The sequence below is a fragment of the Limulus polyphemus genome, unplaced genomic scaffold (genome assembly GCF_000517525.1).
Source record: "Limulus polyphemus unplaced genomic scaffold, Limulus_polyphemus-2.1.2 Scaffold378, whole genome shotgun sequence".
Classification (NCBI taxonomy): Eukaryota; Metazoa; Arthropoda; class Merostomata; order Xiphosura; family Limulidae; genus Limulus; species Limulus polyphemus.
Window position 1 is genome coordinate 530,134 of NW_013665988.1, and position 14,905 is coordinate 545,038.

At 34.1% G+C, this 14,905-nt stretch overlaps 1 protein-coding gene and 1 long non-coding RNA gene across 2 annotated transcripts in view; one reads left to right on the forward strand and one right to left on the reverse strand.

The window, feature by feature from the left end:
* Positions 1-13,738, forward strand: part of LOC106457829 (ecdysone receptor-like) — a 58,074-nt gene extending 44,336 nt beyond the window's left edge. The window contains exons 2-7 of the mRNA XM_022383872.1: positions 5,039-5,203; positions 7,326-7,466; positions 8,141-8,373; positions 9,160-9,315; positions 10,649-10,871; positions 13,262-13,738. Coding sequence (XP_022239580.1) covers positions 5,039-5,203; positions 7,326-7,466; positions 8,141-8,373; positions 9,160-9,315; positions 10,649-10,871; positions 13,262-13,503 — 1,160 coding nt within the window. The 3' untranslated portion in view covers positions 13,504-13,738. The remainder of the gene's footprint in view (positions 1-5,038; positions 5,204-7,325; positions 7,467-8,140; positions 8,374-9,159; positions 9,316-10,648; positions 10,872-13,261) is intronic.
* LOC111085419 overlaps positions 11,783-14,905 on the reverse strand; it is an 11,017-nt gene continuing 7,894 nt past the window's right edge. The window contains exons 2-3 of the long non-coding RNA XR_002610258.1: positions 12,849-12,963; positions 11,783-12,024 (exon numbers count right to left, since the gene is read on the reverse strand). This is a non-coding gene — a long non-coding RNA (uncharacterized LOC111085419). The remainder of the gene's footprint in view (positions 12,025-12,848; positions 12,964-14,905) is intronic.

Below are 14,905 nucleotides of genomic sequence, written 5' to 3' on the forward strand. Positions count from 1 at the left end.
TATATATATATATATATATATATAGAAATAGGTGTGTGTGTCTAAACACTACACCAATACTTTAATATGTTACATCAAGACATGTTAGACTCATTGTTACATACGGAAATTTGACATTTGTAGCAAGTTTTGTTAAGATTTTTCGCCAACTTTAATGCAAATATTTAATCGCCATCATAAGTATGGGCATAACTCATCTTTTGAAGATTGTAATTAAGCACAAAGCTACACAATGGGCTATCTGTGCTCTGCCCCCACGGGTATCGAAACTCGGTTTTTTAGCGTTGTAGGTCCGCAGACATACCGCTGTGCCACTAGGGGGCATAAGGTGAACTCATGCAGCCGAATGCGACAGTTTATATAATTTGTGTTTTCGTCGATATTTTATAAAATTTGAAACAGACGAATGTATTATAGCCAGTGAACAAGAGATGGGTTGGGTACTTGGGTTAAATAGTTCCATCTCCGTCTGGTGGCCTCCTCTTGCATGAACAAGTAAAATAATCGGGTGATTAACAAGTTAGTTGATAGTCGTTTATTTATTTTTCGTGGGGACATAATTTGGAGATTTTTGGTTAATTATCTTAAAGATTCATACATTTTTTTTATGTTTTTTGCATTAAAAATGTGGCTAAGCTAGTCAGATGTAAAAGTAGAATTTTTCTGAAGAAGTAAAATTTGAGATCGAGGAGATTGCTTAGCCAACCAAACTACTGTATTTAGAATGTCGCAAATCTCATTTCATTGGTTAATAAGTAAACAAAATTCTGTAGGACTATTTAGATACACAAATAGAGCTTTAAAATCTCAGAATCCGCCTATTCTATTTCGTTGTTGTTGCTGGAAGTGCCTGTTTTAAGTGGTTTAACTACTGAAATGAAGTTAGAATTTTTCTGAGAAAAAGTGAGAATTCATAGTTTACAGAACGGTGTTTCATCTATACAATTTATATAGTTAAACTATGTTTAAAAGTACGACGATGATGCGTCAAAATTCTGAGACCAACATTTTTCTTCTTTTATCGGCGTTTTTATTTAGAACTTGACAGAATAATTATCTAAGAATTTTCTTTTCTTACTTTCCTGTTGTAGAAATAACTACGATAACTAATTTACGCGTAGCATTAATATAGTCCCCTGGTGTGACAGCTGTAAGTTTTCACACTTATAACTTTAAAATCCGGAGTTCGATTCCCCCCTGGTGGACAGAGCGCAGATAGTCCTTTGTGCAGCTTTGCACTTAAAAACAAAACAGTAGCAGCATTAATACAACTTAGTTTGACGACTTTCGCCATGATCCCTTACATGTATAAGGAACATTGTAAACGGGAACCAAAAAAGTTGATTTTTAACCGTTCAATAACTAAAACTATGTGTTGTATAATTGCTTATACTGAACCCCCTATGTGCTTCAAGTTAAATAAAGTAGGTTCTGAAATATTATTCATGCAATTAAAATATGCCGAGAAGAAATACGTTCACTAAGGGGACCTCCTCCTCCTTGGCACTATTTAATACAGTGACACACACATAAAGAAGAATTAATATGTTTTACACTCCTTTTATCTAAGATGTAGACAGTTTAACTGCAGTAAAACGTAATCAGAACAGTGTGTATCTGTGAACGGAAAGGGGTACTAAGTACCCCAGCTATGGCTGCTTATAGCTATGTTAACATCCATTGAGGGGGGAGAGATACAGTGTTTGTGTACTTGGGTTAGATTTCAGTTTTTCCGATTCTATTTGCTTATCTATTTTTAAGCATAAAGCTGCACAGTTGGCTATCTGTGCTGTGCCTGCCGTATGGGATCGAACTGTGAATTCTAGCGTTGAAATAATTCAAACTTACCGTTTAGCCCTTGGGGACTTTTCCGATTCTAGAAATACTATGCATGTAGATATTCAATATTTAGTTATGTTGAAACACTTTTACAAGTATTATGCCTCAACCAGAACACTTAATGTATGTGAAAAATATTGATGTAAAATATATCATTTTAACTTCTAAAATTATAAGAGAAAAGTTGGGAACCTAAAATTGATAAATCCTCTGGACAAGACAACTTTTATCCTAGTTTTAAAGGAACTAAAATATTTTATTTGTGAACTGCTAGTTAATATTCTTTATAGGTCATTGAGTAGTGAAAGAGTATTAGATAAATGGAAGTTGGCTAATGTTAGTCCAATATTTAAAGTAGGTGATAAACATTGACCAGGCAATTATAGGCCAGTTAGTCTTACGCCAGTAGTTGGAAAGGTTTTGGAGAATGTGATCAAAGATGTATTGCAGAGACACGTAAAGCAGTTTGATATAGTGTCAAAGAGCCAGCATAGTTTCACTAAGGGGAAGTCTTGTTTAACAAATCTTCTGACATTCTTTGAGGATGTTACTGCAAAAGTTGATAAAGGAAATACTGTGGACTTGGGTTACCTTGATTTTCAGAAAGTGTTTGATAAGGTGCCTCACAAAAGACTTGTTACAAAAATTAAATCTGTGGGTGTGGGAAATGTTATTAAATTGGATAGAAAATTGGCTGGAGAGTAGAAAGCAGATAGTAGTAATAAATGGAATTAGATCTGATTGGATCACAAGTGGTGTGCCTCAGGGCTCTGTGCTGGGTTCTCCGCTGTTTGTGATTTATAGTAATGATATTGACTCTGGAATGACCAATGAAATTTTGAAGCTTGCGGATGACATTAAGATTTTTCGGGTGGCTAACTGTATCAAAGATGCTACAGATTTAGGTCATTTGATGCATTGGGCCAATACGTGGCAGATGATGTTTAACTATCCAAAATGTAAGATGATGTATTTAGGTTTTCACAATTCAAATTATTTTTACAATATAAATGGGAATACATTAAAAACTGTGGTTGAAGAAAAAGATGTTGATGTTGTGATATAAAAATCACTTTAGTCATCTGAACAGTGTATTGTAGCTAGCAATAGGACTTTGGGTAGCATCTATAGAAATATTGAATACAAGACAAAATATATTATTGTTTGACTGTATAGATCACTTGTAAGGCCTCATTAAGAGTATTGCGTACAATTTTGGGTTCCCTTCCTCAAGAAGGACATTGAATTGTTTGAGAAGATTCAGAGAAGAGTCACTAGGATGATACCTGGGATTGTGCTATAAGAAGAAACTAAAATCTCTAAACTTGTTTTCTCTGGAGAGGAGAAGCGTCAGAGAGGATTAGATTGAGGTGTTTAAGATTATCAAGGGTATTGATAATATAAATCCATCAAACTTTTGGTGTGTTTAGCAGTGAAAACAACAGGACAAGGGATCATACATTAAAAGTTTGGCAGCGTAAGAGTCGTCTGCAGTTTAGGCAGTATTACTTTTCAAACAGAGTGGCTGGCTTTTGTAATGAGCTGCCTTCAAGGGTGGTGGAGGCAGAAAATTTAACTGAGTTCAAGAAAAGATTGGATGAATACATGAAATGTAATGGGTGGTTATAGTTTGGAGCTAGAAGGGACATCCTTGATGGGTCAATAAGCCCCTTTAAAATCTTATGAAATTTATGAAAAATAATCAGGATTGCTCTTCGCCGATGGAAAACATCTAATTCTTGTAGAAATGTTTCAGCAGATAATTTCATTTATATGATATTTTTATTCGTGTTTGTGAAACTAAGTTGAAGTTCTTTGTCTTGCAGCTCACACAATACTTTTTTCTACTGTATTCCAACGTACCCTTCTTTTGCAGTATTGTTTTTGATACATGAAGAAGAAAGCAGATTTAAACCGACTATTTCAAATCAAAAGTATGGCTTGTTATGAAAATGTCATTATTAAAACGCTTCTTCTCCCTTCTTGTAGGGCCCGGGCGTAGTCTAGTTGTAAACGTGCCGGATCTGAGGGTCTTTGGTTCGTGTCCCTCTTGCTGAAGAAATCGTTCTCCTTACTTTGGTGCTGTGCGTGTGTTATAAGAGCGACTGTCAAATCCCACCATTAAATTAGAGTAGCCCAAGAGCTGGCGGTGAATGCTGTTGACTAGCTCCCTTCCTTCTAGTCTATCAATTTAAAATTAGTAATGGCTAGTACATGGAGTTGCGCGAATTTCCGAAACAAACAACCAAACTTTTTTTTCTAGATTTGCTTTGTCGTTTTAAGTTTGAATTTGACAATTTAGAGGCTTGTTTGTAGTTAAGCACAAAGGTACACACTGGGCTATCTGTGCTCTGCCCACCACGGGTATCGAAACCCTGTTTCTAGTGTTTTAAGTCCACTGACATCCCGCTGTGCCACTGGGGAGGGCTCATTTAAAGAATCAGCAACGATACCAGTTTCAAGTTTTTGAAATTGTTAGGCTGTATCTAGTAATATTGCACGTTTTTAATGTAGTAATTCATAACTTAATTTTGGTTTATTTAAAACGCGTATATATGTCAACTTTAAAAACTGCATATGCGAGTAGTACTGAAATATGAAAAATTAAACATTATTTACTACACTCAAAGATAACCATGGCCAGGTGGTTATGGCGCTCGACTCGCAATATGTGGGTCGCGGGTTCGAATCCCCGTCGCACCAAACATGCTAGTCCTTTCGGCCGTGGAGGCGTTATAATGTGACGGTCAATCCCACTATTCATTGGTAAAAAATGGAGCCCAAGAGTTGCCGGTGGGTGGTGATGACTAGCTGCCTTCCCTCTAGTCTTACACTGCTAAATTAGGGACGGCTAGCGCAGATAGCCCCCGTGTAGCTTTGCGCGAAATCCATAACAAACAAACAAACCGAAAAATAACGTCGTTTCACAAACATAAGATCTGGTACAAATATATCGGATATACTAAGAATTTAGTTATTCTTTGGTTGCTAATTAAGAAAAATTTAAATCTGTCTTTCCAAAAGTACGAAACTTCATTTAAAAAAACAACAACAACGTTTTACGCAACAACTACATATGCACCTGTAAAATATTTGTATCTTATTGCTTTATAACAAAATATTTAGTATGTTTCCTATGGGTTTTACGTAAGAGTAATTTTGAAGTGATTGGCTTTGTTTAAGTCTTGTTATCACACAGGAAAAGAAGAGCGCAGTCCGAGCAGTGTTATGAACGGCTGTTCTATAGACACTACGAAGAAGAACAAGAGCCCAGCGTCACGGCAACTTGAAGAACTGTGTTTAGTTTGTGGAGATAGAGCATCGGGATATCACTATAACGCTCTCACTTGTGAAGGATGTAAAGGTAAATGTTTTAAGGTTGCTTTTTATGTATTTTAAATGATTAATTTTCTACAAAGGAATTGTTATTACATCTGCTACACAGTGCACTACAATGCTTGACACCATTAAGTGCCCCTAGTGGCACAGTGGTATATCTGCGGACTTACAACGCTAGAAACCGGGTTTTGATACCCGTGGTGGGCAAAGCACAGATAGCCCATTGCGTAGCTTTGTGCATAACTTCAAATAAACAAACAAACACTATTAAGTTCCATTCACTACCGATAGGTTCTATTGTTCATTTAGTTCTCAAACTTGAGTTGTTTATTATTAAGCTACACAAAGGGATATCTGTTCGCTGCCCACTACGGGTATCGAAACCCGTTTTCTAGCAATATAAATCCGCAGACATGCCGCTGTGCCACTGGGGTGCTCAAACGTTAGTAACCCCGAGGATTCTTTTAATCTAAATTTTTTTCGTTGACCCACATACATATATATTTTTTGTTTTGAAAAAAAAAAAACTGTGTACATGAAAAGCTGTATTTCTAAAATTACATGTTTGAATAATTAATATAAATTTAAATTTACGAAAAATATTTTTTATTTTATAAATCTTTTTTTTAATATTTTAAAGAAATTTCGGGAATGACTCTCGGACTCTAGTTTGAGAAACGCTGATCTAATTACACTAATAAGAAAAACTTTAATATGTGATAGCAATCGATTCTGTGGTATAACAACCCTGTTGTGGGTATTTAGAATCATCGTAATTAAATAAATCCAGCCGTTTCAACACTCGCAGACATTACCCCCAAATTACCAACTTGTGTTTTTACTTCATATTGAGTAATTTAATGATTCTGCATGTTACAACACGCATTGTAAAGAACCCAAAATTAGACGAAATCTACGTAAAATACAGAAAGACCCCAGCAGTAACTGGTTGGATAAATTGAAATATTGATGGTATTTTTGTTTAAATTTTTATGTGTGAATTGTCTCTTGTTATTCAGGAACAGGCCTGGCATGGCCAGGTGGTTAGGGCGCTCGACTCGCAATCTGAGGGTCGCGAGTTCGAATCCCCGTCCCACCAAACATGCTCGCCCATTCAGCCGTGGGGGCGCTATAATGTGACGGTCAATCCCACTATTCGTTGGTAAAAGAGTAGCCCAAGAGTTGGGTGGTGATGACTAACTGCCTTCCCTTTAGTCTCACAATGCTAAATTATGGACGGCAAGCGCAGATAGCCCTCGTGTAGCTTTGCGCGAAATTCAAAACAAACAAACAATTATTCATGAACCCGCGAGCAGTTTGATGAATAAATTATTTAGAAAAATAGGGTTAAAAAGCGTATGAACCTCATCGGTAATATTGGGGTTAAATAAAATTCCGACCGGTTGATTAGAAGTATAATTTTTGGAATGTAATGCCACGTATTGATAATTACTTCTTTAAATAAAACAGACTGATTCTGCTCGATTGAATCAGGTGTTTCTTAAAAAGGTTTAGAATATTTTTATACTTTACTTGTTTGAAGGTCACACTTTAGAAATATAGATTTAGGTGGCATAATATTATTCTGTCTCACGTCATATTTTTACAAATATTCTGAATTAAATCAACTTTGAATTCTTAAAAAAATAAACAATATAAATGTATCTGATCAGAAAGTATTAACAAATATATGAAGAAGAAAAAAATCAGACTCATCAAAATAGATAGAGTGAATAACTTTTTTTAATAAAAGGAAATATTCTGATAGTTTGTTTTGAATTTCGCACAAAGCTACACGAGGGCTATCTGCGCTAGCCGTCCCTAATTTAGCAGTGTACATCACCACCCATCGCCAACTCTTGGGCTACTCTTTTACCAATGATTGACCGTCACTTATAACGCCCCCACGGCTGAAAAGGTGAGCATGTTTGGTGTGACGGGATTCGAACCCGCGACCCTAAGATTGCGAGTCTAGCGCCCTAGCCACCTGGCAATGCCGGGCCCATATTCTGATAGATAAGACCAGGACATTAATTTTGGTAGAAAAAGGTTGATGGTAGGATTTTCCGTACTTAACCCTTGAAATTAGAGATTATATGTTTTTCAGTTTATGTCATTAGTTACGTTTTTTTTTTTTACCTTTTTAGGGTTCTTCAGAAGAAGTATCAACAAAAATGCTGTTTACCAGTGTAAGTATGGTAACCACTGTGAAATTGACATGTACATGAGGAGAAAATGTCAGGAATGTCGACTGAAGAAATGCCTTACTGTGGGAATGAGGCCAGAATGTAAGCTATCCATCAACACAGTGATTCACTATTGTCATGAAGTGTGATCTATCTGGCATTGTTGTGTTTTAGTGTTAAAATGACGTCAGAATGTAAGCTATCCATCAACACAGTGATTCAGTATTGTCATGAAGTGTGATCTATCTGGCATTGTTGTATTTTAGTGTTAAAATGATGTCAGAATGTAAGTTATCTTGTCATCAGTTATCCTGATATCATGGTATTTCGGTTTTAGATTGAGGTAAAACTGTAAGTTGTGTCGTCCTTATACTGTTTCCAGTTTTAGACAACTGGTGAATAAAATCTCCCCAAAAAATAACGTATTTATCCTAACATATTTAGTGTTATAATCTTGCATATCATATGTTAGTATAAATATTCTAAAATCAATTAAGTTACAAACATACTTTGTGTACTCGTCTAAAGATTAGCTGTGGTTGCTGTTTAAACGTTATTTCCTGCTATGTTAGAGTACGAAAACGTGAGGACAGATAATTGAACTATATAAAGAGCTGATTGTATAAATCAAGTGCAGATAGATGTATTTGAAACTATTTAGTGATAAACCCGATTATCACCAAAATAACTGGATAATGTAGTTTTCACAGATATTATTCTGCAATGTATCACTATGTGTTGTCCTGAAGTAAATTATGTTCATATTATTATAACAGGTGTGGTTCCAGAATACCAATGCGCCATCAAGAGGGAATCCAAGAAAGGTCAGCGAGAGAAGGACAAGCCAAATAGTACTACAAAGGAGGGAAGTTGCTTTGATAAAGAGGAAAAACCTCAAATTCCAGGGGTGAAGCCCCTTGACCCTTCTCAAGAAGAGGTTATCAACAAATTAGTCTTATTTCAAGAAGAGTTTGAATCCCCATCTGACGAAGATCTGAAGAAGATATCTGTGAGTAAAATATACAAATAAAAAGTGTGCACGCTGTTAATACCCCCTCCCCCTTCTGAAATTCATAATGTTGGTATTAAATGGAGCACTAACATAAGTTAGCTGAAGTATATGGCCTTGAATCGAAAGTGGACTTAAAGAAACTGGTTAATATTTAATAACCATATTTCACATTTTAGTTAACACTTCACACCACAAAAACTGGCATACCCTGGTGGTTAGGGCACTCAATTCGTAATCTGCGGGTCGCGGGTGCGAATCCATCACCGAACATGCTCACCTTTTCAGCCGTGGGGAGCGTTATAATGTGACAATAAATCCCACTTTTCGTTGGTATATATAAGTGTAGCCCTAGAGTTGACAGTGGATGATGTCTATTACTTCAAAATTAGAGACGGCTAACGCAGAAGGCTGTAAGCGAAATTCCACAAACTCTAAAGATATGCAAGGTTGATACCAGTGTAGACACATATTAGTGTTAGAGTAATGGGAACAGGACCATTAGAGAGAGAGATTAATTTATTTCGGTTTTGAAGACTTAAAAGTTAAGAACAAGAGCACTTTTTCGTTGATTTTTAAACCAAAGTTAAAACGTTTTAAAATGAAATTTCATCAGTGAAATTGTAAAGACAAGCTATCATTTTTTTTAAATTGGCAGTATGCAGTTGTAGCAAAGAAATAAGTTTTTGTTATTAGTAATCTTCCATCTTTAGTGTTAACTATTATCAATAACTTGTACTTAAGGTCATATATAAATTAATATAAACCAGTTTTAATATTGTGCAGACGTTCCCAACTGGTGAAAGTGAAGAAGATAGTTTACGGAGATTTCAACATATTACAGAAATCACTATTCTTACTGTCCAGTTGATTGTGGAATTCTCTAAACGTGTTCCTGGGTTTGATACCATGCTGCGAGAAGACCAAATCACTCTCTTAAAGGTAAGGAGTTGTAGAAATTTATTTATCTTTTTAATTTTAAGTTGAAAACAAAATTGATTTGTTTGGTTTACTAATATTTAGAAACAGAAACATCCGGGTTTTTTTTTTAAATTTACTCTTTCACTTTTATGAATGTTCGTTTTAACTTGAGATAGAGATCAGATATATAAAAGGAACACTGTGGTTAATACTTTCACCTAGCTGTGAAATGGTTCTCAACTTGCTTAGTAAGTGTATAAAATTAGAAATACGTATGGAGACCAGGCCTGAAATATAATTAGATGTTTTTATTTTCTATTATCCACCAACTAACTATAAATTATAAATAACTCGTACGTGGATGACTATCAGTTATATGGCCAGTGACCTTGTTACTACTTTTCTTAACATTCATTTATATAAAACATTACTAAACTTGCATTAACTTTTAAGTAAATATTTAAATACCTGTAATGGTTACGGAGAATGGTACATAAATCCATCATTTCACCTAGCTAGCTTACACCCAGCTTGAAAAACACCCAGCTCTGTTTTTGAACCAGTGAAACATTTCGTCTATCCATATTAACTGATTCATAGGCGACGGAAGGGAAGGGGCAATAGGGTACCCACTTTTTAAATGGGATCCCCACCTCTTACTTTTAACAGAAAGAGAGGAAAAATTTTAAACAAAAAATAATCTTTCAGAAACTGATGTCATAATGTAAAATCATGTCACACTTTTTTTGTTACTCCTACACTGTTACAGTATGCGATCATGCGATGGACACCTGAGAATTACTTCTAATGTGTACTAGGGTAACAGTTATCGTATTTGACTGGCTCAGAAATTTTTGTTTCAGATTGCACATTAAACTTCACTAATGTATTAAAAAAAAAAGAGTTTGATTTGAATCACAAACTTACTATAAATAATAAGCTTAAAAGGCTAATTTTACATTATAGTTAGTAAAATTATTCCTATAAGTCATATTTCTTAAATTAACTTTGTGATTCAAATTGAACTTTTGGGGAAAAAATTGGGAAAATATTACTATAATACTAGTAATCTTGAAAGTCACTTCATTATTAAATCAATGGCGAAGGAGACAATCTTGTTGTTATTTACTGCTTGAACCCCTGAAAGGATTTTAGGGGCATTGTCCCCTCTCAATTCCTATGTCACTGCATATGTTTATATGTAGGTCAATATTTTTAATATCAAACATAAAGAAAATGAAAAAAATGGAACTAGTCTTTTATGTGCTTCTCTTCTAACTTGGAATGTTTGTAGATAATGGAAAAGTTTGATTAGAACTTAGAAGTTCTTGAAGACTATCTTTTGATTCTGTAGGCCTGCTCTAGTGAGGTTATGATGCTAAGAACAGCTAGAAAATATGACAGTCAAACAGATTCCATTGTCTTTGCAAACAACCAGCCTTACACCAGAGAAAACTACCGCAGCGCTAGTGTTGGAGACTCTGCTGATGCTCTATTTAATTTCTGTCGTCACATGTGCATGATGAAAGTGGACAATGCAGAGTATGCCTTGCTCACTGCTATTGTTATCTTTTCAGGTAAATGTAGATACTTAACATAATCATATGTAAGATAAGATAAACTTAGGATCCAAAATTCAGTTCGTTCTCTACAGAGAACACTCTTTCTTTCTTGTTAAATATGTGTTTACACAATTTCTGTATTTTCTTTTTTTGGGGTGGTAGCAATTAATCTCCATATCAATTTTAAATTCAGTCATTGTAAAAAAAATTTTGAGAACAAATTTTGTTTTTTATTTTTCACCAAACTAATATTTGTATCAGTAACTATAAAAGTGTGTGTATGATATGCTGAGATTTTCAATAATTTTAGTGCAATCTATGTATAGTTATTTTATTGATTCATTTTAGATTAATTAAGTTAAGTTTTAGATTTTGTTATTTTCAAATTTTATTAACAAATGCATTCAGTGTTATGTACTTTTAATCCACACATAGCCTGGTACCATAAAATCATTGTTATTATGATGTTGTAATTGCTAAAAAGTTACCAAATTTCCCAGAAAATTACAAAGAGCAAGATTTTTTATTCAATTCTTTTACTATAAACACTGAGTAAATTATATGAGTAAGGCCCTAACTGAGAGCATTTTTTAGCTTCATCATAGTGGCTCATAGAATGGCTCCGAGTTTGTTTTTTTCAACTACAAACTTTTAGTTCATAGCCCTTTCATCTCTTGATTCGGGAGGTCAAACCCTTTCAATTAATGTATTTGATCACACTTAAGGTCTCATAGATAAATTTACTCTAATCCTGCCTAATAACATTTCAATTTGAGAGTAGGCTGGTAGAGATCCTGATGAGTAATAAAATTGAATCATGCTTGGAATTACTGGCACACAAAAATATAGCTAATAAAAAGTAAAAAAAGGTCTCACAGATTAAGTTAGTCTAATCCTGCCTAAAAGAATTTCAAGTGCTGCGACTATTGAGGATTCCCTCTTGTTTTATATTACAAAGTTACAAATATGTATATGCAGCTCATATTCCATTATTTTAGGTTGTGGCAGTTAGATCTCAATTGTTGCCATCATAAGTAACCAGTACGAACATCTAAGTCTAATTATTAATTAGTTACTAATATTTATTTTTCAATTGACATTAAAGAAGATAAAATGTCAGATATAAGCAGGAAGAAAACTGGAGACACAGCCATGTTCTCATATTCCCCTATGTCAAAGAGAATATGTAAACAGTATAATATCAGAACAGTATTCATAAGCCACAACAAAATACAATCACATTTAGTACACACCAAACCACCTAAAATCCCAATACGAATGTGGATTCCAATACATTGAAGAAACAAAAAGGTCAACAAAAGTTAGAATTCAGGTGCATTATAAACTCTCTAATATAAAATGGAATAAGCATTCAAATAAGTTAGTTCATTCAAATACAAATAAGTGATCACACTGGTGGCTGGAAATAAAGTCACTGGGAAAAAAGTCACAATTTTGGCTAGGAAAAAAGTCAGATTTCTTCATAATCAAATACAATGTAAAGTAATACAACAAAAATATTTTTAAGTTATATATTTATTGCAATAATAGTATGATGCATGATATGTAACATTATATGAAAAGTACAGGACATACACACATTGATAACACAACCTACATAACTGTTGCACAATGAGATATGTATAAAAAGTAAATGAGGAACAAGGTTTTACATCTGGCCTGAGGAAAGTGGTGCCTAGCCTGACCTCACAGAAATCAGTCCAGGCTAGGATTCTGGATGGCTCCTCTTACATTTCACCTAATCTATGTATTTTTTCATTAAGATTCATAATATCATGCTTTTTGATCAAAGAGCTCTCTACAAACAGTCTGTTAACTTGACAAGTGTATTTATATGTAATGCAGAGTCAAGTGCATTTTCAGGCATATATGAGGTCAATCATCACAAGAATGAGTGGAATAATCCAACAATTTAAATTCTATGAACTTAAAAAATTATAAGCATAAATTTTCAAATTGTGACTTCTTTACCTATATTTGTCACACCAGCCTTTCCATGGAGAAACCCCAGGATCGAATCCTGGTCACTATCGCCATGGAAATATTTTTCTCAAGGCTTCCCTAAAAATGGCAGCAGAATATCCGCCTAGACATAAAAAAAACTAATTAGTTTATATTCAAAAATTAGTAATTAAGTATTTAATAGGCTTAGGTGATTGTATAAGCTATTAAGCATGAGAACTTCACACATGCACACATACATGTATATATAGAGAAAGAGAGAATCTTTACAAAATCACTAAGTAAATATCTGTTCATTGAACAGAATTTTACTTCATAATTTGTGTTTAGTCTTGCATTTAAGATAGACCAGTGATCACATGTTAACTGACAATTCAGTAATTATGTATTAAGCAACATATAGTGTTCCTGTTTTTTATTAGAAAGACCAAGCCTTTTTGAGCCCAAAAAAGTGGAAAAGATTCAAGAGTTTTATTTGGACACACTGCGGGCATATATTGAAAACCATCGACCACCAGGAAAGAGTTACTTTGCCAAATTACTGGCTGTTTTGACAGAACTCAGAACTCTGGGTAACATGAACTCTGAAATGTGTTTTTCACTCAAGGTCCAGAACAAGAAATTACCACCTTTCTTGGCTGAAATCTGGGATGTTCTGGAGTGAATAGGTTTATTTGTTTTTAATAAAGTATAATTGGTTTTATTTGTTATGGAGACAAAGAAGTATCCAGTAAGTGACAAATGGTGAAACAGAAGTATAAATGACATGACTAATGGGTTTTATGATATGAAATTATGGATGTATCCAACTAGTACACTTTATGTGGATAGTTTTCAGGATTTTGATTGATGTAGAGGTCAGTAAAAAACCCAAAAGAGCTTTGACCATTATGAGAGCTGCTTTATTTTTGGTCAGTGCAGATACTTAATAGTTATGTTGTTGCTTTATTAATTCTGGCTTTATAAATATTATAAATATTATTTTGACTCGTAGAGTGATAGCTATCTTCCACTTCACCCATTAGCATTGAATTTAGTAGGTTTGTGGAAGTGCTGGATTGGTTTTCCCAATACACAAATGTTATGAACCAATGGAATATCCATTCCAGAACATAACATATTATTCAGTTTATTAACCAGTTGGATACACTAAATGTCCAACAAGTTTCACCATGGAAGCAACATGTTCGTGTAATGAAATTAAGCTGTTATAATAATGAATTATAAAAGTTTTTTGTGAAGAACATGCGTTCATTCCATCCACAAGGACATAGGCCTATATTGTTTAATGATTCTGTTCTTTTTTAATGATATATTATAAGCTATTTACATTGGCCCAAAAGAGACTTGTTTAAAAATAAGTATCCCTTAATGAAAAGTTGTGGTGTTTGATAAATACTTCTAACAGAAGAAGAAAAAAAGTTATTTTATTGGATTGTAAGAAGGTACATCCAGTTAACTTACTCCAATGGTTGTGATTTGACTAATGTGCGATGACTGATTTAAGCTTTGGATTTTTGAAGGAAACGCACAAGCGAACTGATTAGGTAAACTGATACAATGTTCTAACAGTGTTGTGAGAGATTACCTGACAGAGATTATACATAAATCCATAACTTATCCAGCTTGAAGTTAATTTGAAACTGGTGAATTGCAAACCAATTTATGATAAACAGCAAAAAAGTATACTTTAATATTTCAGTTGTTTATCATAATTATCTCGAAATTTTGTGAACTAAGTCCATATATCATAGCCTTAATTTTTTCAGCTGCATGTGCACTAGATAGTTTTCTATCTCGCAGAAGAACTTTGGAGAAGTACATTTGAATCTGGCTACTGAAGAAGTGAGCTATTACCCAAGTTAATCAATATAGTTCTGTTTTCAGATTGTAACTAGTACATGTGTAATAAGTTCAGTAATGTTCAATGTTAACTGTGTGTATGTATTGTTAATTTTGTTTTGTATCATCTGTGAAGCTATACATAATCTATATATATATATATATATATACGCCGTAGGGTTTACACTAGAACTAATGACAACTAACTTTGTTCATATGGTTAA